The following is a 26171-nucleotide window of genomic DNA, read 5'->3' on the forward strand; positions in this document are numbered from 1 at the left end:
AAGAAGAATATTCTACCTTTATATTAATTTTACTCTAGATATAATATGCAAAATTAAATGAAAGAAATTGTCTCTCTGAATCAAGTAAATACTTTAGAAATTTTCCCTCTGAGATACCATTATCCACGTATTCAATTAACAAAGAATATCTTGCTGCAAATTCCTATAAATATGTAACGAGCTAGTAACATATCAAAAATATATGAAATTGTCGGATAATTTCGTAATTATATTTCGCACAGCGGGATGAAGAAAATATCCTCTGTAATATTACATAATAACGCGTGTCAAATCATATAAAAGACTAAGAAAATACTGATCTTGTCTTCAAAAGAGGACGAAAGCGACGAACTAAAGACGGGGTCTTGTTAACATACACTTACCTTGCTCTTGTGAATGTGCTGATGCTGATATTCGCTGTCGAATTCTGGTTCGCTAAAGTAGCTTTGGTCTTCCCAATGGGGAGGCAGACCGCCGCCGCCTCCCGGCACTCCCATGGGCCCTGGCATCCCCGTCACCCCGTCAGCACTCTCGAAAAGTCTCAGGACACTGCGATCCCTGATATCTCTCAGGTGTGATCTAAAAACCGAAGCAATCACCTTTACATAATGCTGCAGTGATAAATGGTTATTTATTGTAATCCGTCATTGTTGAAACGAATAATTATAATAAAAATTAAATAAATTTTAATTAAGGAGAATTCTCCAACTTCGAAAAGTGAGAGGAAGTCATATGACTCTTCGCTCATGTATATTTGTTACAAAGAAGTTTCTACCATCGTCAAAATAATAAACAAATATTAAGCAATAAAAATGGTAATTTATTATTTAAAAGTATTTTCTTTATAATTTTAATAAATATTAATGTGGAAGAAATTAAAAAAGAATTGTTCATAATAATAATAATTTAAATGCAGTAACATGCAAAGTTACCACATATTCGCTAATATGATCTTCTTGAAAAAGAATTAATGATTGTATATCATGAATATTTCAAACTTATATATGACGATGATATAATAAAATTTTTTTTATTCAAAATGCTGTTTATCATATCAACTCCATTCTTTATTGTGAATATAATTCTTCAAAATTCTTATATTCTGTTTGCAATTATATAATTTAAAACTTTTCACAAAAATCAATACTGTATTTAATGAAAAACTACACCATTAAAAAATTTGAAAAAATGTAAGAATGTCTGTATATATTAATTATAAACCTTTTCTTAAACTTTGATTAATTTCTTACACATGTAAAAATATTAGAGCACCTCCTTAAGTGATAATATGATAATATTTAATATTTATATAACAGATTTCGTTGTAATTGTAATTAAAATTATTGTTTGAAAAGCAAAATGTATTTAGCAAGTGTACTTTAACAGAAACGTTGGATATTATTATTAAATTTAACTACCTAAAAATAAAAAGTGGAAAGTCTTATTATAAGAGATATAATAGTATAAGAATGTTACCTTAGATCTTCGAGTTCGTAAAACATGTCTTTGTTGCTGTCGTGTATGTAAACTTTTACATGAGGACTATCTAGGTATTCCATAGTAAGTTGTTTTGGAAAGCTTCTGACGAAGAGAGCCTTGACGGTGTCTATACTGGTAATTTCGTTCGGTAGCAATGCTCTCTTCGTCTCGTTCCTGTACTGCAGGAACACCAGCCCTAGAAGATACAGAAATGTGTTTGTCAGTACAATCAACAACAAAATATATCAATATGTAAAGACGATTCAGTAATATCTTAATAAAACCATTGTAATTAAAACTAATTTTTATACTTTTAAATATTATTATATTATAATACTCTATATATATGACAGAGATTTTTCGAAATTTTAAAAATTACAAAATTGTAATTTTCAATAATAAATTATAGTACACACGCGAATATCCAGCTTGTATCAACAGTATTTAATATATTATGTGCCTTTACGTTAACCATAATTTTATGTAATGTCAATAATAATTATATATATATATATATATATATATATAAACACTAAATAAAAATTAAATTAATATTTCATTCTACGAATTTTATTATGTATCAATATTTTCTCAATCTATTACCTGCAGCAAAACTTTAAGTATTAAAAGAAAGATAACAAAATAATATATATTTAATATATTAATAATCTCACTAATCAATTAAGTGTTAACTTTTAAACCAAGTATTTTTTTTTTTTTTATTTATTTATCTGCGTATTTGTATATATGTGAATTACCTAGTGGTCGCTCCAAAGTTTTGCTGGGCGTTCGTACGACGGGCAGGCTGCTCCTTTGCTTGCCCCCTCGCCGAAATCCCGTGCTGGAGGTCTCCACCTCGGACATGATGCCCGGGTCGTCATCGAAAAGCATCGTCGAAGACGGGGGCGGATAGCCACGCGGCAGAGGCGACTGAAAGCACGCAAACTCGATAAGGCTTCAGCTCATTTACAATTCCCGAGTTCGTTTACGATCCTCTTATTGTGACTCGTGAATCACGCTTATCAGTGGCTTATTCGTGAGGGATCCAAACGAATCACTTAATTATGTGAGACCCGTGCGTATCTAATTATATTCCAATAAAAACAGCATTATCGGATCTGATTAAAATTCCTACGTATTCATCTGCCAATCGATAATGGCATAATAAAGTTGTGAGCGTTGCGTGAGCTACGTATGTAAAAAGGATCTTAATTAACATGTTCAACATCGCAACAGATATTGCAAAGACACGCGAGAGTTAATACGATTGCCTACTGTAAAAGCGTAGCGCATTTAAATAATCGATTGTATGTGGAATGAGAGTTGTCTCGGGCGTTTAAAAAAGATCGAAATCTGCCTCACGGTGGTAACTCGGTTGTATCCACTCAGAATTTTATTATTACCTGCCGCTGTGAATACATTCACAATGACATTTCTCGAGCGAGCAATTAGACGACGAGATCGAGGATTAGATGCCACTTATTGTTAGAGAGGGAGAGAAAAAAACGTATCATATTAGCACATGCACGACATGCACGTTGAAAAAAAAACAAACGTGGGAAAAAAATTAATTCCGCAGGCAATCTTGCGTGAAAAGCGAAAAAAATTCAAAAATTACCTTTCTCTGGCGAGACTTGGTCCCCATCTGTCGGCGGCACGGCAGGTAACACGGAAACACACACACAAAATAAAAACCAGTTAGACTTGCATAATATCTTGCGAAGTGGAAAAGGGGAAAATGAGAGAAGAGAGCAAAAAAGAGGGAGGGAGGGGGGGTAGGTGAAAAAATCGACAATCGACCGGAAACAATCGTTTCGAAGAGGGGAGAAGTCGATCGCTAACGCTGCTCATCGGGTTGACAAGTCGGTCGTGTAACTCCAGTGTAAATTGCGGCCGCAGGTACTGGTGGTACATAGGCAGCGGCTTCCTGCTCGTAATAGGGACACGTTCTGCGAACTGTTTTTCGATTTTTCGAGGCGTGCACGCCGAAACGTGATCGCGATGATCAAACTGTTAGTTCTACCGAAACGTCATCACGCTTCGTAAACCGGTAATTGTCGTGTCCTAAAATGTCAATTTCCTCTCTCCTCGTGGCTTGTACACGGTGGTTTACGGGATGCGTAATTACGTAGTATTTGTTGCGGTAATAGGTAAGGGAGGGTACATACATTTATGAAACCAGACATGAAATACCCGGCCCAAATAAGATCCACTTATAATTTATTTTCTTTTCTTTTCGAAAACTCTATTTAACCAGAGCTTTTAAAAAAAAGAATTGAAAGATTCTATTTAAAGTAGAATTTTATATAATAAATGAAATAAATTACGAGTTCTTATTTAATTAATTCGAGCTAGGCATCCTATGTGGAAATATGAAGTGCCTTTGTTTACCATATTTTTTCTGTATTTAACAAGATGCGATAAATGTGTGTGTATAGTCAAATAGGTATAATTATTAAAAATAACATATAAATACAAAATGAAATGTGTAAATACAATATACATATATGAACATATTGGAAACGCTGACTTTCCGCGTCATTTCATTAGATTCTACGTACGAGGGTAATTAATAGCAGCTGCATTTGAAAATAAATATTCACAGCGGGTTTGAATTACATCCTGCTCTCTGTACGGAGTTTCCGTTATACTCCCTGGGCATTTCGTAAAAACATGTACACGGCGCATACGCGAAAAGAAATGTGATTACGCAGAGGTACTCCTTATTTCCGACACATTAATTTGTTACGCATGTAGCGACATTTGTAGTAAAAAGTAACGGGGGGGCTGACGCTTATGATATGCAACATTTACATACGCAACTTACGTTTCCGAATGGAATACGTGTTAAATGCCTGCAACGATGTTGGCAACGCGTTCAGATAAGATTAAAAGATAGGAAAAAAAAATAAAAGAAATAAAGAAAGAGAAAAAAAAGAGAGAAGAAGGAAAACCGAGTACCTGTTACACATGAATGCATAACTGTAACGGAGGGTTAGGGTTATTGTGCGGGACGAGTTAAATAGGGGGATATATATGTGTGTGTGTGTGTGTATGTATTTATATGTATATGTATGTATGTAATATGTATATGTATATATGTATGTAACATGGAGGGGAAAAAAGCGAGATTGCTGAGCTTGTGCTTGCTTTTATCACGGACGTAAGATTACTGGCTCTTTGACTTGCATTTTTAACACATAGATTCACATTAGGTGCACAACGTTATTGACGAACAATTATCTCACGGATAACGCGATTATATGTAATATGTACGTTTTTCAAAAATACACTACATGTTAAACATTTCAGAATTATTTATATAAAAGAATTTATATAAAAGAAACATATATTTTGATTATATCAACAATAAGCATATACAAAATATATTACTAATCAAAATTCCGGTTGGTTATCGTGATTAAATTTTTAATGTTTATTACAATGTTTGATAGATTTTACAATAAATATTTTTATCTTTCTTGTTAAATTTATCAGATTTGTAATTATGCAATCAGATTCCTTTTTTTAAGTAATTAAATCAATTTTCTTCTTACAATTAGTAATGTGGAAACTTGTCTGTCACAGATTTTCATTTGTATAATAATATTTCAAGATTTCAATGCAATAACGTTAAACTATTTAATACTTAATTTGTTTTGCCAATTGAAGCTGACAAATAATTATTGGACCTATATATTTGCTTTCTAAATGTAAATAAACTCAGTTAACGTTAATTGGATCGCGCGGTTTAATACGATTAATACTCGGCAATATCCGGAAAAGCGATCCTTTTTGAGCAGCGGAATTTTATGATTTTCGAGGCGCAATCTTGTTTTCCACGCAAGCACGTAGCATCATGCCGAACGTGTTGTGAGCCGAGCGGGTCGTCAATTAATGGTAGAGCCGGTGAACACGATGATGTAACGCTCGCACCCGCTATCTCAAATGTGCACCACCTGCGCTCCGAGTTCGATTATCCCCTACAAACCGCAGAGAGACACCCCGAGGATGCTCGATAACCACGTGCCAGGAGCTAATCGATCGTGCGACATCCGCCCGACACGATGCTCAAATCTTCGACCCGTGGTTTAAAATGTGAAGACAATATCTAAATTGCCAATTGGGATTAATGCGAAAAATAGACCTTCTATAGTAGACAGAAATTCAAACAGAATGTACGTAAATTTTTAGCTTCAATAAATTTGCATTATTCTCGACATTAAAAAATAAAAACAGTAAACTTGTTTTTTTAGCAAACAAAACACAAATTATAAAGAGTTCGGTATATGCAAACCAATACAAAAATACAAGTCAATACATCGAGCCAAATTTATTTAATTTGTATAATTTGTTTTTTAGTTTTAATTGTATAATATTTTGATCCTAAATTACATAAAATTAAAAATTTTTTTTAATGCTTTTGTTTTATTTTAAAACACTGTAAAAAATCATCAGACAAAGTTAATGAAAAATTTTATTAGTAGCCTTTCAAAACTTTAAAATAGCGTTTAAAAAATAGATACAAGGAGTCGCAATTATATCAAAATTTTTTAATAAAAATTTATTTTTACAAAATATTTAATTCCGAAATAAATAAAGTTTATAAAAAAAAAAAGAAAAACATTTTGTTATAATCTCGATTTGCACAACTTCTTCTTCCAAAATTTATTAAAGACCTTTTTTACCTTAATTCTTCGTAAAATGCAAGAAAATCGCAAATTTTTCCAAATTTATAAACATATAAACGTATAATAACATTATAATAATGTGATATCCAGTTTGAAATTGTGGATATTTCATAATTAAATCTAAAGAGAAAACAGAAGGATATTATAATGTGTATAATATAATATTTCTATTTAGACAAACCTACTGTCAGTCTCTTGTATTGAATATTTTTTCAAATAAATATTTTAAACTCATGTAAAATTCATTGTTATAATAAGTAATGGCTACTCGTGTGTTTGAACGTTTTTAAAACGCAAAGCTCAGAACATTACTCCGCAGTTATTAAGCGATTATCGTTAAAAGTTTAAACACCCTAATTAAAGTGCAGAGAAAAATGAGACAGAAATCTGGGACGCTGAGGGGACGGGGAGTTCTATCTATGTAGACACGTTTATGTTCGATGTGTCGGTACCCTTCAATTATCGGAAACGACGAGCGCAAGAAACGACGTCGTAGGTGGATGGTAATTAATTAACCGCTTCCTCTCGTTACCGGCGGTTCTTGACCGCTCGGTACCCTCTCTAAAGTAATAACCCGTAGGTATTGCAATAATATTTCGCTCGTATCTACAGTTAATGTGCGATGATTTGAAAAAAGGTTTTTTTTTTTTTTAAACTCGGTCGTGTAAAACGGCACGTTAGCGTCGATATTAAAATAGGTCGTACTGTAACGTAATACGCGTGCACTATTTTTCATTAAGTAAAGTTTTGTGGCAATATTAAGTCCCATTCGTTAAATATTATTAACATGCGCTATAAACAATTTCGTCGAATATCGTGCCGCACGTGCACGAATTATATTTCACTAACAACATTTCCCAATAATTAATACATGAGAATATTGCAGCGGGCAAACGGTAATCTTTTATCTATTATTAGATTTATAATAATATTATAGTGCATAATATGAACGCGTCTCGCGAAAGTTTTGCAATAACGTCATAAGAGCTTAATTACGTCACAAGTTTCCTCCGTTCATCAATTATGAAAACTTTAATTATGCATAACACCGCAATTTACGGAGTATATTACGCGATAAGAATAATATTCATACTCTCACAATTAGAGAAAAGACATAGCAGTGGCCATTATACAAATAACAATTAAATTTTGTATGTAAAATTATTATGTAATTAAATTTTCCATAATTAAATTAAAGCAACATAAATTCTCTAATCATTTATATAGTTGCCGTCACACAGAAAAAAAGAGTATCAAATCAACAATCACTGTCTCACATATAAGCAAGAATATAAAATCTTTGCAGAATTTATTACTCTTAAATTTCACCATTTCAACAAAATATCTTTATAATTGTTTTTATAGTATTAAAAAATTTCATAATTCTTACTTTAAACACATTTTTATTTTCTATTTAATATTTGCTTTTTCTAAAATTATTGAATCGTGAACTCGTGAAAATTATTGAATAAATTTTTCTTGATAAAATTATACAAAATTTCTTAAATAATCAAATTCTTTAAGAAAGATTTATTCCTATATATGCGACAAGATATGAGACAATATCTATAATTTTCCTTGTACATTATGTCTTTCTTCCCGAGTGTATATTTTGGAATCTATCGTGTACCAGAAATCTCTACGAGAAAAATTTGGTTTATACCGCTATGCGAAAAGCAAAATCAATTTTACCCCGTTTTACAATGCGATTTCTTCAGTTTACGCTTGATCGCGCAAAAACGCGAACCTTGTATAACTTATAAGACGGATGCTCCCAAAGCAAACAATATACGTACTTTTCTCTGACGGGTTGAAGGAAGAGAGGAAAATTCGGGCGAAAGGAGGTCTCGAGATGAGAAAAGCAAAAGACGTGTATGCATTCACGTGCGCCATAAATAAACGGTGACCCTCGGTACGATAGTGATGCATCGAGTAGACCTCGTGCGGTTGTCTTGAATGAAACATTCTGAAAATGAAAAATGCGCGCTCCCGCACGGTTTCGCTTCGATGCGAAAACGATTTTCTACCTCGTTGCGCGAACGACGCACGTCACCGTATGTACACTCGGGTAACTGAACGTTTGCCATTATCCCGGGAAACTATGGGGAAACCACTCGCGTTTATCGAGATTATCGAAATGTCTGAGCGTAAATAGTACGCCGGTGAGGGCATTTCACATTTGCGAGGTAAAATCCGACGAACGCGAAATTTACTTCGTCAAACGACATAAGCGGGGCTTCCATTTTTCCGTTCCGGTGTATCGTTTCTTAAAAGAGTGCAACACACTCATGCCAGCACACTCGGTCGCACACGTGGACGATTGTAAATTACAGCGGCACGTAGAAACACGCCAGCGAAATTGAAGTGCCGTTGATAATGTCCATGCATTCGAGGATCATTTTTACACGTGCCACGCGTCTTGATTTGTCGGACATATGAGAGGAGTGGATGACAAATGAAACGTTTCTTCCAATTATTTTTCTAACTTCTAATAAAATTTAAGATTAAATAGTGGACAAACGGAACACTACAAGCTTGAAATATTAAATGATTTATGTAGTTGTAAATCTGTAATAAATTTTATTTTAATTTGTAATTAATGGTAATATACGTTATTTAACTGTGAGTGATTTAAAGTATAAATGATAATGCATTGATTTGTATTTGAAAAGTATAACACAGGTTTTTCTTATTGCTGAAAATATTGGTAATATTTTTAGCTATCTAAACTCGTGAGAAAGCAGTTAAAATGCGTGTTAAAGGGATTGAAATAAGCCACTTTTAATAGTTTATTGAAAATAAAAAATTTTATAAAATATTATAAAACTATATCATATACATGGTGTATATATATTACAAGTAATTAAACAGTGACTTATTTCAATCTCTTTAAGACAAATTTTTATCACAAATTAGATAAGATAGATGAATAAAAATGCAACCATCGTATATTCAGCGATCCAAAAAGCATAAAATACATGTATAATTATGTTACATCTTAGATACAAATCAGTCCATTATCCTTCGTCCTTTCAAAATATCCTTTATTTGACAAAAAATTAATTTAATGTAGTTAGGACTCTCAAATATATAATAAATAATCAATACTATAATAAGAAAAAAAGAGAGTTCTATTTTCTTTTTAATTTCATACTCATGTAAGAAGGGCTTAAAAATTGTATTGTGAGTTATTTATTTACGTAGAATCGAATAAATAAATTTATAATAAGGATTATTCCATATAGTAAGAAAACCGTTCAGTCACTTGTCACAAAGTTGAATCATTTCGACACAAAAAAGGGAAAAAGGGAAAGTCATATTGAAGGAAACTTCGTCATGATAAACAGAATACTAAACAGAGAAAAATTTTACCTTATATGATATAAAAATCTTTTCGGACAGACTGATGAAGATTTTTCTTAATCAATACGTAAAACAAATGTATAAGTGTATCTGGGGGAGAAGGGAAGGCGCGTGTCGAATAGTAATTAACATTACATATAAAAGTCGAACAAAGATGAATTATTCGATCCATAAATTATGGAGAAGTATATTGTAAATATAAAATGTAAAGCTTAATCTTAAAAGTGTAGAAAAACAAAAAGATTGTAAATTCACAAATTCATTCAAAAATCACGCGAAAATGGAAAACACATACCATAATTAAAGAAGAGAGAAGGGAAAGAAAGTTAATATATAGAGCTCTGCTCGTTACAGTTTTCGGAGGCACAGCAGGCTCTCGATACTTTGAACGGGGATATTAACTGAGATGCGATGACAAAGTGAATGTCGATAGAGGGACATGTTAAAAATTATGGGGGGTGAAATCGTGACTTGAGAGAGAGAAAAAAGATCATCCCAAACAATAAGTATGTGTGGTATTTACATGTTGCGCGAGCAAAGATTCACCTCGAGATCCATGGTGGTGTGCCGCGAGGGCGGGGTGCCGTACTGGCCGTGTGGCGGCAAATGATGCGGATGCAGGGGGTGCAGCTGCTGCGCCGCGTTGAACTGTTGATGATGTAGGGAGGGTTGGTGATCGCCGCCGAGGGTGTGCCTCCTCGGCTCGTCTCTCGAGCGGCCCCCGGAGGAGCTGCGGCCTCCAGAACCCCCGCCGCTGCCGCCACCGCCGGCGCCAACCCCCAAGACGCCACCGCCGCCTCCGCCACCGATGCCGCCGCCAGACCGTCTGCCAGATGTGAGTTCGTTCGAGCCAAGTTCAACCTCCCCCCTGATAGATCCGCCTGTAATCATACGTGATTTCCTGTTGACGATATCGTTATCGAACGGCTGCTATCAACAATCGAGAAATGATAGGACATTTTTTTTTCACTTTGGAATGAGAATTTTCGTCAAGATGTACTCGGGAAACAGAACGATATTATATAAAGATTGGTCGTAAAAGACATCAGGGCAGAAGATTTGCGCAGAGGTACGAATATAATTTGCATCTAAAACCTGCTCTGGGAAAAATAAGTACGGTTATAATCCACTTTGGGGCCCACGATTAAGTAATCAAGTTATTCAGATTGTTCGTAACTCTAATTTCACATTTATCTTTTCAAATTAATCTTGTATTAACTAAAAATTGGATTTAGCTATTCCATTTATTTCAAAGATTTTTAAATAAATGGAATAGCTAAATCCAATTTTTAGTTAATACAGGGTTAATTTGAAAACATAAATGTAAAATTAGAGTTACAAACATTCTAAATAATTTGATTACTTAATCGTGAGTTATAACCGTACTTATTTTTCCCAGAGTGGCTAGATTTCAACGTTTAACGTATCAAGTGCAAAAGTCTTAATTCTATTTGACGTTGTCTTGCACGATTGTATACCAATCGGCAAATATAGTGAGTTAATATGATATTGGAAAAGTGACTTGAAAAGCTATTTATGAATGCCTTCGGTTGGTACGTCCACTCGCACTCGCGCCGAAAAATCCGACTTTGCGAACTTGTTACACAATGTGATGCTATTTCTTTTTAATCCTATTGAACAAAGTTTTTCAAAACAAAAGTGAATTAAGGCATTATGTCTCCTGCAGATACTTTATTTCAAAACTCTGTTACACCTCGGATTTTCATAAACGTTCATTGCGTATCATGTTCATTGATAATATTTAATCAAAACACAAAGTGTTTCTTAAATACTGTTCAATATTCTAGGATTTTATTTTCAAGGACCATTTCTTTGTAAAGTCATATTCAAAATCAATTGCTAAATAGGAAGTACTCAGGATTCGGCAACCACTTATTATTAGAGACACTAGACAATTTATCCCGAAAACTTTTCATAAATACTTATAACTTGACATAAATACACGGATCTTTCACTAATTATACACTGATTCAGACGTAAAAATAACTAAAATTCTATGGATACTCGCTAATTATCACAGTTATAAGTAAACCATTGCAAATCAGTAAAAATACACTAATTGCAATTTAGAGAGGAGTAAATAGTTTGTCGGCCCAGCGACCTATTTGGCAGAAAATGGCCCGCGACAAAGTATACCGAGAATAACGCGTTCGCGGAAGAGTGGCCGGAAATAGTTATTGGGTGACACGTGCATGCGTGCGTGCGTGCGTGCGTGCCTACAACGCGGGGACATGCTCTCGCTTTATTCTTCTTCGCGATCGATGTAACGAGGGAAAAAAACGCAATTTAGTAATAATAGATCGTGTTAAATAATAATGCGTCCGCGCTTATTCGGCATACGATGAGGAAATCGGAACAGACACACCTCACACGAGATTCAACGTTTATTTTTTTTTTTTTTCTTTGCTCCCGATCAAAACGTGCTTTTGCTCGGTTTCATCTCGTTTACGTTTCTCCGGATTGTTCGTGAAATACATGCGAAAAGGAAAAGAGAGAGAGAGAGTGTGTGTGTGTGTGTGTGTGTGTGTGTGTGTGTTTAGCAACGTACACGGATCATTTTCACGATAATTCCCGGAGAAGCTTGACGCGCGGCGACAAGCTCTCGCGGAACCACCCGGACAACGACCGTTCGCTTCGGATTGCAAAAGCGTCACGCTACCTCGTTTGCCCAACGTCCGGTTCTCTCGACTTGATTAAATACAAACTTGTCGCCGAACACGGGGCGGCCACGTCGCTCTCGTCAAATGAACGTGCGCTCTTCCCCTCGGTCGCAATCAATTTCGGCGGCGGGTCACGTGGGGCTTAAACGACGCAGGAAAGTTCGCGAGCGTGTGGGATTCCGCGCGCGGAAGAGGATCCTCGCGCGGGAAAGTGGGTCAGCCTGTCAGAATGGCGTAACCGGAGGAGGGGGGGGGGGAGCCGGAACGGCGTCGTCCACCAATTAATGACGGGGTTCGAATTCCGACGGGTCCACGAGGCCGATTCAACTATCCTGGTAGCGCCATTCCTCGCCTGGACGATCGGACATTGCGAATTTCAGCCGCGTTGCGCGGCGGCCGTGCCGGGCGAACGTCAAATCGTTGCCGTCCGGCGAATCTTACGTTGTCGCAAAGCTACTGCCGCGCCGCAAGCTACGTTCAATCGATGTTTCTAGCGAGATAGTATACTGATAAGCAAAAACCAAAATTTAATACAATGTACAATATTCTGCGTAGAAAGATGAATTGGATTTCTAAGAATTTTTTATATTTTAAATTTATAAAGGTTTAAAAAAATCTTTCTTCAAATTTTTTAAGTTTTCTTCAAAAATTATAAAACGAGAAATCTTAGAAATCATAGAATATTTCAAAATTCACGTACAAATTCAAGTAGGAAAAGTTTCTCAATACATCTAAAAACTATTTCAATTTGTATTAAAGTCTAAAAAATTTTTTTTAAAGTTTGTATGAAAATTCTAAAGAATTCTGAGGTTTATATAAAAACTCTGAAAAATTATATCTAAAAACTGAAATTTAAATCAATTTCTAGATTTAAATAACATTTTATTATTTTTAACTTCTACATGCATATCATTATAATACAAAAAATGTAATTAAAAAAAATAATTTTTTAACCAATCCATTTCAGCAATTAAATTGCTCAAAGCAACGATTATATATTAACGTAAATAATAAATATGAGTAGAATTTAAAATTTTTTTAATTAAATTCAATTTTATTATTATAATTTAAATTAATAGTATAACGAGTACAAGCAATAGCAAAATGATCAATCAAAATAATTACTGAAATTAGGTGAAATTTGAAACTATTAATTTAACAGAGTGCATCGTATGCATAACTATTATTTTGTTTGTTAGTTATTGATTTCAGAATTATAGAGTTAACTGTTCTTTCTCTATGCTTATAATATGAACTCAGTAAAGGTAAAATTATTATCATATTACATATTACAACAATATTCAATATATGTATTGTTTTCAAATATATCATATTTAACGTTGTGTACAATCAACACACATTGTATATAATCAATAAACAAAACTTTAATCATGATTGGAGATAATGCGTTTCAAACATTTTAGCAACATTTCGTAAAAATTACGTATCAAATAATCTCTTTAAAATGTTTATACAATATTACTTTAAAAGTTAAAAAATACACATAAAATCAACATTTTCCACAAATATTAATATATATAATTAATAAATATAATATTTTTGATGTTTATCAGGAACTTGTAACAGAATTGCAGCTACAAGACAATAAAATAAATTTCTTGATAAATTGAAAATAACGTTAATAAGTAAATTGAAGTAAATGAAAAGTTGCACGAAAATTGATTGCTGGTTACAGCAAGACGGTATGCGTATTTTGTAATAATAAGCTGTGCCAGTTTCTACAATAAAGGAGTTCATGCTCGGGGGCTCTACACTTATAACTGGTACAACGTGGGTAAACTATAGTCCAGAGAACTACTTTGAAATTCCTAACAAGTATCTGACACGAAACTGAACCGTGTCGCAGTATTATAAGATGATTATCGAAAGATCACTGTTGACGTTATCACTTTAATCACAAAATACCAGCTATGATACGTCAACGCTAATTCGCTCTTCGGTTATTTTACGAGAAAAGCTTTTTAACAGTTTTTAATAGATGATTTTTTAAATCGTAATATAAAACTCGGTAAAAGTATACATTTCTCCCAATTTTATTTCAATTTGCAAAAAACATTAATTGATCGAACATATTTATTAATATTTTCTTCAACAAACTATTTTAACAATGTAATATTATCCACTCTCTGTTGCAACACGTGTCCGACGATTATCAAAACGTCATCTGTCAACTTGACCGATGCTTTTTTAAAATTAAAGTAAATTTAAAATATAGCACACCACAAACAAAAATTGATCATCCATAAATATTCCGGAAAATCACTGAAAAAAGTCACGTAAACGAATAAATATAGGCGAAAAACTAGAGAATGACATGTGTTATCTACAATAAATTGCTATTCTTTTTATCGTTTTGACTGACAGTCTCACATTTCTATTAACAAATTTTATTTGTACTTCGATTCTATTAAAATTTGATACAGTGATATTTACAATACGCTGATACATCAATCCTGATCCTATAAAAATAATAATGGGTTTCAAATAAACAAAATATAACATTTCACATTTATTCTATTACTTGTTATATAATAATTTAAGTACTCTAATATTAATCGGACTTCTAATATTAATGGATTTGATATAATCTTCTGCAATAAGAAGGCTAAAGCAAATCCTAGATTAGCCTACTTACAGAGTAATTTGAATTTGCTGTATTGTATAGAAAATACAAAGCAAGAGAGAGAGAGAGAGAGTGAGAGAGAGCGCGCGCGCGCGCGCGTGTGTGTGTGTGTCATTAAGTTTCTAGTAAAAAAAATCTATTTTATAATTTCTTTATGTTAAAATAACTAAATAACTATCAAAATTAAACATTTCGTCAATTTTATGATTATAATATTATTTGGCAAATTCTTCTTATACTAAAATTCCTCGATAAATTTTCAAACGCGATAGCGTTTTCATTTTTATAAAAAAAAAGAAAGAATTACAACATCCATTCGTTAAAAATTGACCCTTATCCACAGTATAACCGCTATCTAATTTTTTAAAACTCCCATCTGGTATAACGCAGCTGTCTCACAAAGATAGTCTCTACATCATAACTGAAAATCGAACGAAGTACTCTTACCAGTTCTATCCCTGTAACGAATAAAATTGAATTTCCGCGTGTTTTGCTCCTCCGCGGCTCCCGGCGCTTATCGTCCCTTCCTAATCGCCTTCGGAATCGCAATGAATTTTTCTCGAAGCACCAATGTCGGGGGAGTACCCCGATAATTTAATCCTCCTCTAATCTACAGCCGCGGAGATTTTAACTCGGGATTTAATCGCGTAGGTGTTCGACGTTGAAATTTGGAGGGGGGAAAAAAATGCTAAGAGCGAGAATGAAATCCGCCGGCATTTTTTTCCTCGTTGAGTGAACAGATCACCCCTCCCCCCCCTCCCGATTCGGTGGATCCGCCGTTGAAGATTTGATCCACGATCGACTTGCTTTCGCGCGCGTCGAAACAATTCCGATAAATTAACAGGCTGTCTCTCCCCGAGATCGCGCACGCTCCGATCATCCCGTGTACTATGTTATATGTATGTACACGTGCGCGGCATCGTCGGAGGCGCGACGACGCGTTATACGCGAGGCCGCGAGGAGTACTGGCGACGATGACGGCGACGGTACTTCCTCTCGTACGCGTTTATTTTCAGAAACGTACGCAGCCGCGCGCCGAGCGTGGTCGCCGAGAAATCTAATCTAACGCTCGGAAATTCGATAATCCACGGCCGCAGATAAGATTCCGTACGTACGTATATATTGTATATACATATATGTATACATACGTGTTACGTATAATACATACGGGGATACCTGTCTGGCCGCTTCTCCCGCGTATCAGCGACATCCTGATTTCCCCGAACGCTTGCATACGGCGCACACACACACGGACTAACTAACGTTCTCGATAACACAAAGGTCCGCGCGAGGTAACAAAGTAATAGAGAAAAAAAGATCAAGTCTTTGCGATATACACGGAGGGAATTTTCTCTTAAAATTTACCCTCAAAATCTGGTAATTGCGGGATAATGTGTGACCTCGAGGAATTTTACTATACTTTTTAATAAAATTTACTAAAAGTATAGTAAATTTTACTAAAAAGTATAGTAACATTTTTTTAGGTCACACATTATCTCACAGTTACCAGGTTTTGAAGGTAAATTTTAAAAGAAAATTCTCTTCGTGTATATATATAAAATGTAGAATCCTCCATTTATTGTATTTTCTTGGAGAAGGTGCTAATAGAGCCAAGAGAGGACAAACAATATTAAAATATTGAAATTGTTATAAAAATATTATTTTTTAAAGCTGTCTTTCTTAATATATTTTTCGTTAGCTAGATGTTTACGTTAATTTGTAGAAGTGCTTTATATTTGTGGGCAAGAGACTGTAAAGAAAAAAAAATAATATTGTAAAAATAAATATCCCAAGCAATAATCTGCTGTGTACATTTGAAAATCGTTATATTCTATGTTGGAAGATCATTTTTATTTGTCATGAAACATCTATAGATTCTCATTTAGTATAAAAATTCATTATTATGTTATTAACGAAACAAAAGAGCACTAAAAGTCAAACGTCATTACAAGAATCTTTAAAAGTTACTCTAACTTAAAGATGAATGTCGGAGAATTATTTAATGGATGATCGCGGGGCCGATTAATTCACAAAGCCATGAGTCTAGTTAAGACATGGGAATATCGTTGTCCCGGTTATGCCGCCTTTATGCGCTCATCCGACGCGGTCTTTTTCCTTCGAGTGACCGAGAAAAAAAAACAATTTGATCGACCGATATTGCTTCCCTTAATTGAAGCTTAGCTATACACGGAAAGTAGAATATTCTCGTTTTGAGGATGTCTTTATTTTTGAAATGTAAATATTAAAATAAAATATTATTTAATGTTAGACATAACTCTTTACATAAAGAAATTTTTCATTATTTATATTAATTTTCATAAGTAGTTTTTGTAAGAGAAAAAGAAACATCAAAAGAAAATAACAATATTTTCAAAATATGACTGTTAATAAAATATAACATTAATGTTAATATAACATTAAATAATAAAATAATAAGATAATCACATTCTTAGAAAAAATTTATATTATTGATTATAATACAAAACTATATGGAAGGAACAATAATCACGTTAAACATAATATATTAAGTTTAATTTGATAGTAATCTCCTTTTTTGTGTATTTATTTTTAGACTCCTTCATAATTCAGGATTTCTTTGATCTTAATCTCCTATAACTCCTTTTTAAAAATTACTCTTGTCCAAGTACTAGCTATTTCATCTTTAAATTCTTTGTTCTTCTTCGTATCCAATTTTTACAAGAATGTAATTTATATATGGTCGTTATAATTAATGCAAATCCTCGTGGTCAAACTTATAGCGACGACCTTACGACGATGGCTGTACTGTCGGTGGGATACTTGGGGTTCTACGACCCCGTTTCTATCCGTGCTGCGTGCTCCGAGTGCGAAAATAGATCAAATCGATATACCAATGGAGAAAATACACAGCTGGGAGCGATAATTGAAGCGGCCGATGTAGAGTTTATTCTCTGTTGTACGATGCTATACACTATGTTTTAAATAAATCAATAGTTACGTAAATGGGTCCGCTAGTTTCGGGATAAACACTTCTCCCAGGTGAATACTGGAATAACTGTATGTAACAGACATATCTGATTTTTCATCGTATATACAATACGTTATTTCAGTCCGACGGCGTAATTACTTTTTATAAATAAATATCGAAGAACTCATTTAAAATGAATACCTTGTAGCACTTCAATAAACATGGAAGAGAAATAGAAAAATACATGAATAGAACGGTTTTGTTAAGGTACCTAAAAATTAGTTTTAATTAATTTAGCTTCAAATACAGATCTGAAAACATCAGATCCTGTTGAACCATTGAAAGAATTAACAATTAGAATTTTTTAACACATTATTATCAAAAGTAATTATACGTGTAAGTTGGTGAAGCACGATAAACAGTGCTGCAAATAGCTTCGACGTTCAAGCGTGAATGTCCTATATACTTTAATGTCCCTACATACTTTAATGGTCCAACAAAAAATATCTTTATATCTGAACTTAGCTCAATTTTTAGATAATAAAAAAATTTGTGTTAAATTTAACAAATGTCGCCTGTCCCAAACGGTCCACAGAAATTTTTCTGTTAATTAAACATATTAAGCACACGTTAAATAGCAACATAAATATTATGTTATATTTTAACATAAAAATAAATGTAAATTTTATAATTTGACATAATTTTTATGTAACAATTTAATAAGAAAATTGTGTCAAAGTAACACATGTAACATGTTACTTTAACATTATAACAATGTTAATGTAACATATAATCGTGTCACAATAACATTATATATGTTATTTAACATGATCATATATTATTTTAACGCGTTGTATATATTAATTTAACATATCATATATGTTAAATAATAATTATTTTAGAAATGCTGAAAAAAATTTTTTTAATTGCATATACAGATTGTTCCATGATCATCGATAAAATTTTGTGTGTATATGATTGGACTAATCGTATAATCGACTAATGAACGCAATCGTACTTGGTTCTCTGTTCTTGGCGAGCTTCTTTTATTCACCCAGTAGGTAAATCTTTTTCACGAGATATGCGCCATCTCAGGATAGATAGTGAAGTTCCCAGAATCCTTGTTAAAATCCGATTATAGAGTAAACTCAACATTTTTTTCTGTCAATTTTAACAGATAAATTCTATCATTGATAATAAGGCACATATTTATTGTGTAAAATTAAAAGTACGTACACATTGTGTTACTTTTACACTTTTTTTCAATTATTCTAATAATTTAACACTTTACTTAAATTAATACAACAGCAATATGTTAAAGTAACAAGTAAATATGTAAAATTTTAACATAAAAATTTTAACTGGGATATTTTTTAACAAGAAAACACAAAATTTGTTTATACTTTAGCAAAACTGTTCTTTACATAGTGCAGAGAGATACAATTTGAAATATAATACAGCGCTCTGAATTTGTCGAGGGCATCAATAACAGCCACATTATACGGCGAAACGAGGAGAAAAGGCCGTGAAGTTACGAATGGTACCAATTAAGGGAATCCGATGTAGCTTTAACGAAGCACGCGGTTCGATAAACACCGACACGCATTCCCGGATGACCGGCCAGATGACCCACCGCTCGACGTGCGATTAAGATTGCATAATGCATGTGCCACGGCCAGGCGATCGATTTCGATCGGTATGACTGGGTCTAATTACCGGAGCTATACCGCGTCACGTGAAACGCTCTCAAGTTCCTCGACCTCCTCCGCGTGCCATCTGTTGCTCGCTGTGTTTTTGCATAATACCCCGAACGATGCCGACGTGCGCCGCCGCCGTCGCGCCGGTGCACCACGTTTCGCGGGAAGGTGGAGGATACTCTCTCCGCGCCCACGTAAAATTATCGCGCACTGGCGCACAATGGGAGACAAGGCACTCATTCTGAACAAAAATTGAATGGTCTAACATTTAATCGCTTTTGATGATTGTTTTTTAAAATTTTTTGTAAATTTTTCTTCATTATGAATCTAAAAAGTTTTTTAAATTCAAAATGATCATAATTGTATGTGTGCATAAAATATATTGATTAAAAATATTGAATGTGTGTGATATTAAATATATTTGCATAGAAACAAGTATAGATATATATATACATATATATATGAGAATCATTCTTTGTTAACCAAAACATCCCTTTCTAGTTTAGAAAATTACATTATAAAATTCCACGTTATTATTTAATTTTGTATTATATATTTGTAATTGGAAATATATATATCAAAATCTAATAAAATGTTAATGGAAAAAGTTGAAGCATAAATATATTCCCAAGTTTAAAAAGAATGGGCAAGTGTGCGTAATTCAACACTAAATTATACCTTAAAAATTTTTCAAAAGTAAAAATGTATTATAACAAATGTCGATTGTTGCGAGTTAACATATTAGTGCCACTGCATACGAGCCATTAAATGAATGATTCCATAATTAATCACTAGAATTTTTCATCTAATAACGAAGATATTACGAGTAGTCATCATACTCATGAGAATTATAATACTCCCCTTCCCCCTCTCTCTGTACTAATTTTGACAATATTTTAGAAAGTTTGCAAGTTTATAATATAGAAAAATTTACGAAGAAATTTTCAAAAAATCATCTAAATCAATTAAATACTAAATCTAGGATTTTTGTTTAAAATGAGCGTCTTTTCTCTCACTACGTGACGGGAGCCACATGGAGACACGCCAACCATATTGTGCTTGTTTTTTTTTTAGATTCGTCCGCCAACACATAGTCACGCGCGATTTGCATTTAAATGACCGTTCCTCGATGACCAGTTAAGATCATTCCAGCTTCGATTCAAATGATTAGGAATTCGTCGTTAACTAGCTGACAAATGGCCCCTAACTGCTCCGGTTACATCAACGTCAGTGAACCCAAGTTATTTAGGTGATTTCTCGTCTCTCTTTAACTTACAATGTCATCAAATATACTATATATGTCATTGATGTAAAATTGTATATCATGATTGCGAGATAAATTAATGTCACTTCAAATATTCAAAAATTAACCCTTTGTGTTCTGTAACAAAAATAAAAGAATGCTGCAATAAAATGTTTTCTTATAAAAAATAAAGAATATTAAATATTTTATAATTATTAATATATTTCAAAAATAAAATTCATTATAGAAGTTTCTTTAAAAAGTTTTAATAACATCTCTGCATTTGCCTTGATAAAATTGAAATTTTCTTTCGCATTATTTAAATATTAAAAATTCAAATTTGTTAAATATTTAACGCAATAACAAAAGCGATATATATGTATAACAAAATATATTAATCTAACATAAATCATATATAATAAATAAAAAAAATATTTTTAAATTAAAAAATTAAAATATATGTATAAACAAATTTTTATATCAAACCTGGTTCGACATTGAAACAAAACATTATGTCGAGTTCAGCTCGACGTTGGAGTCTCAAGGGTTAAAATATTATTAACGCTAAAAAGTAATAATTAATAATAGATTATATGCACGCATATAGATACATTAAAAGCACTCAATATACATGTATTTCATTTTTCCCTAATATTTCATTAATATTATCAACCTATTAAAAATGTAATATTAAGATCCAATTAAATTAACTTTTTTGTAAATTCCCTCCCTAGATCACATCTCACATTACTCTGTTAAATTATATCATTACATTTTCTTCTTTGGACTAATTCTAATTCTTTCTTTAGTTCCCCAGTTTTAATATGCATTAATATAAACAGATAAATTCTCATACTTAAATAAACCATAAAGATTCGAGCAATCAGTATCAATTGATATTGGTGAAATTATTCAACTCATGATTTGATAGGAAGTACCTTCAAATCGCATAAAGTCGACGCATATTTTTGCCTTTCGGTAAACGAAGTAGACTCTATACCAGTGTACCTGTACACGAAGAAATTCTGTGTGTCGATGATCCGTATAACGTACACGTCGTCGGATCGCGGTGCTCGGACGTTGCATCAACAAACATGGCGAACAACACGAGTGTGAACCACAAACCGGGAGGGAAGATCGCGGAAAACGGGTCACGAGCGAAATCGGAGAGGATGGCAGCCTGCGGCGGAAAAAAGTAGGCGAGAGGCAACAAGAAGAAAGACGCGAAACCGTGCGGTCCGTTTCATAAGGACGACAATGAATCGGCGTCGTGAGACCGTATGGATGCAGGCGTCACGCATTAATCTTTCCGGCGAAAACAGGGCCGAGGCGTCGCTAACAGTCGAAATTGGCAATGCGTCACGAACGTGACTTACGGCGCGAGAGAAAAAATGAGAACGGCGACAGTCCTTTGGGGAGGAAGTTTTCTTCGAATTTAATAAAAAAGAATCTATACTTTCCTTCAGTTCAAGCCGTTCTCGGTGACAGATACGCATTGTTCACTGCGTGATATTCGTATACATTTTCTCAAGCCAGTAAAAAATTTGTTATGCATATAATAACATATAGAAAAAAAGAATATATAAGATATATCCATATTTGTTTATATCAGTTTCTTTTTTGGTAAAACTTTTGTTTGGTATAAAAAAAAATAATAGTCAAGACAAAAACTAATCAAAAAGATAATCTTCGCATTGCTTCTTTTAGAAAAAGCTATATAATAAATGGAAAAAAATTGCTCATATATAATTATATATATTCCATAAATCGTAAATATATGTATATGCACGGACAATTTTTTAATTTCTTCATGCTCAATTTTTTGTAAAAGAAACAATGTGAAATGTATTTTTTTAATTAGTGTTTGTCCTTTCCAGTATGATTATAATTTTTTTTACATTAAACAGAAATTTTACAAAAAAACTAATATAAAAATATATGGACATATTTTATATATTTTTACATGTTTTTATATTAAAAAATTGTTACCAAGAATTTATATACATTATGCACTAATTCTTCGCAGTATTTTACAATTCTTATTAGCACCATTACTATTAAATTCTTATCAAGTTAATTCTGTGATATTACATTGTGATATTACTCAAATTTTAGTTTAGAACTGCGCTTCAAGCATACGAAATTACTGTCGCGCAATTTATGAAACTGGTGAACGTATACAAATTTATTTTATTAGGCAAGATCCGAAAAAGATATTATAATCATCTACTTTTGTTATTGTTTTCACACATTGGCATAGTTTATACACTGAGAGAAAAGAGTGCTTAATTCAAATAAATATTTATTCGAATAATACCAATAACATATTTTATAGAAAATCAATAATACTTATTTAAAACAAATAAGACTTTCTATAATTTAGAAAATATTTCTTATTTGAAATAAATATTATTCATTTTCTATAAAATATGTTATTGGTACTATTCAAATGAATATTTATTGTTATTTTGTGTTAAGCATTCTTTTCTGCCAGTGTATTATTACTGTTGATTAATGGTTTCTTGCATTTCTTTTCAGGTAAACACGAGACGAAATAAATATGCGTGCGAAAGAAGAAACGTGGCTTCGCGTCTCTTATTTCGCACGCATATTTATTTCGTGTGCGTGTATAAAATTGGAAATTGGTGCATTATACATATTACAACGGCGTAATGAGGCGTGATATCGCTCGGGTAATGTCCCGCCGTGCGGTTTAACAAACATGGAGAGTAATTTAACCCGATATATGATATATCGGGCGATTCTTGACATCGGGCCAATATCGATATTCGATATTCAAAAGCGGCGATATATAGCGACAACAGTGACAATAATATCGGGTGTCGCGCGAGGAAAACGGTGGATTGATCAATTTTTACACGTGATCGATGTCAACCGAGCGGCCGGTGCCAATTCTTATTTAAACTTCCGCGCCGTTTGTTATTGTTACTTCGCGGCGAAATGTTACGTTAAAAAAAAAAATCTCTACGGCGTTATCCATGAACGCTAAGAGCCAACCGCGTGAAGGCACATAGTTGCACCGCGCTGTGCATCAAATTGCATCGTGTGTTACAAACTAACGAGCTGCGACACGCGTCTCCCGGGATTTGAAGCGCTGTCTCTCCGCATTTCCATCTAATCTAACTTGCAGTTTCGTTCGGAAGTAAAACAGGCGTTGGCGCGACAAAATCGATTTCGAGATCGGATGGGCTTTTTTCTGCCCGCCGCGGGCAAAACGACGAAGAAGGATGTATAATAGCTTTGTAATCCAATCGTTTTCGCCGTCCGGAGGACGGAACGCGTAGTGATTTCGGCTATTTCGGGGACGGTACGGTACAAACACCCGCGAAAGTTTCCAACGAACATGACGCGTACCGTCTCTACTTTGTGCTGTTGCTTTGCATTACTTTCAACCGTACGCTGCAAAAAGGGTTCTTGTTGAATTAATTGGAAATTTGGTTGATGTAAACTTATAAGGTCAGATTCTAGTTGAACCTACCAAATTTCCAATTAATTCAACAAGACTTTTTTTGTCACTCGTTTATTTCTCTGCCAAAATTTGGTATTGCACTTTATCAGTAGAAACATAATCTGCCTAGACAGTTAGTGAATAAAAACGCGTAGTTTTGATTTTTGTAAAATCTGCTAAAAATAAATTCTTCAAAAACAATAATAAAATTTACACGGATTCCTTTTACAAATTGCATGGTTTAAACAATAGTAAATATGTTATTAATATTATAATATTATATTATTTTACATTGTAGCGTTCTAAACTTATTTTATTTATACTTTTTTTCTTTTTTTATTTCATTTTTTTCATAACCCAATTTAAACATAAGACATGCAATGTAAACTGATATACCTGTCAATAAAACAGACGTAATAAAAAAGTTATATAAGTTATATAAAATAAAAATGAAAGTTAGTAACTCAATCTCTTGTTATATTGTCACGCTTACATACAGTGATATGTTGTGCCTTGCGAAACAGCATAAGGTATAAATCGATAAAAAACGTTTTACATCGAAATTACAAGACTTTTAGAAATTCTTCAATTTTTTTATTTTATAAATAACTCTTACTATACGAGATCATGTCTAAATTTTGCCATACTATTTACTATGTCAGTTTTGGACCTAGTTTCTCAAAAGTTTATTTTCTTATGTTGCAAAGAAATTAATAACAAAATATAAAACAGTATTATAAAATTTATTACACCATCCGATAAAAGATACTTTCTAATTTACATTTATGCTCTACTTTTAATTTTTATTTGAGAAATATTATCCAAAAACAAAGTGATGTGCTAATGTAAATATATATAGATCGGCGACCTCTGATTTTCAGTATAATTATATTTTTATATCAATATCATAAAATAATTATTTTAAAAAATACAACATAAATGTTTCAATAATAGTAGCAAAAAATTCTAATATTTAATTTGAAAATATTCTTACTAAAACTTTTCTTTCTAAACCCACAAAAATTATTACCAAATAAGAGTATATTTTTCTTGAATTATGTAAAACTTGTAAGCAAACTACATTTGTTGACACTATACATAATCCCATTTTAATATTTCGAAAATAAAGATATTAATTCTCATAACAAAAATGTTCCTTTTTATCCGTCCACTTCGTGGAATACAGTCACTTCAGTCTCGACGGTATTTTGCCTCTCAGATCGAAACGCTCATAAATCCGGATGTATTCGCGCACGGCCGCGCCGCGCGCATCTCTTTGCCGTTGGCCCTCTGGTCAACCTCGCAGAAAGTATCGTCCACCTCCGACCGGAACGAGAGGATCGGCGCTACGGGACAATAGCATCCCGGCGCGTCATCGGGGCACAGCGAGCGCTTATCGATTATCGTCAACCAAAAATACGCGCGAAAGTGCGCTTCTGTACCGCGTCTCGTTTTCTCCAGTACACTCGACTTCGTCAGCCTCCGCCGAGTGCCGGGATCTCGGAAGTATCGAGAATATATATATGTATATATATATATGTATATATATACCCGCGCATTTTTCTCCTTCCTTCCATTTCCTCCATCTCGAGTCTTCTCCCTCGAGTGCAGGACGTATTGGAAGTTTAATGGCGGATGGCGAAGAAAAAAAGAAGAAACGTACGAGAATCGTAAGGCGCTGGGAATCTTGCATTTGGCGTTTAAATACACTCCTGGTACTTTCCCAAGTTGTGCTTAAGTTCGGATTGAATATCAATGTCAGTTTCTTTCTCGTGATTGTAATTTATTTGCTTATCGTTGAATATATGACTAAGTGCTTTTAAAAATTACTCGCTTCTAAAGCGTATCAAATCGGACTAAATTTAATATTACACAGTAAAAAAAACATTTGTATTTATGTTAAAATAAATCCTTGTTAAACTTCTTATATTAACATTTAACACATTTACTGTTGTGT

At 33.4% G+C, this 26171-nt stretch overlaps 1 protein-coding gene across 26 annotated transcripts in view; it reads right to left on the reverse strand.

The window, feature by feature from the left end:
• LOC105831681 overlaps positions 1-26171 on the reverse strand; it is a 304195-nt gene that overhangs the window by 118100 nt on the left and 159924 nt on the right. For 25 of the 26 annotated variants that reach the window (XM_036292720.1, XM_036292717.1, XM_036292719.1 and 22 more), the window contains exons 4-8: positions 10080-10414; positions 3098-3124; positions 2238-2409; positions 1477-1675; positions 384-579 (exon numbers count right to left, since the gene is read on the reverse strand). In XM_036292720.1, the coding sequence (XP_036148613.1) occupies positions 384-579; positions 1477-1675; positions 2238-2409; positions 3098-3124; positions 10080-10414 (929 nt within the window). The remainder of the gene's footprint in view (positions 1-383; positions 580-1476; positions 1676-2237; positions 2410-3097; positions 3125-10079; positions 10415-26171) is intronic. The other variant, XM_036292708.1, reaches the window with a different exon arrangement.

Source organism: Monomorium pharaonis, chromosome 10 (assembly GCF_013373865.1).
Source record: "Monomorium pharaonis isolate MP-MQ-018 chromosome 10, ASM1337386v2, whole genome shotgun sequence".
Classification (NCBI taxonomy): Eukaryota; Metazoa; Arthropoda; class Insecta; order Hymenoptera; family Formicidae; genus Monomorium; species Monomorium pharaonis.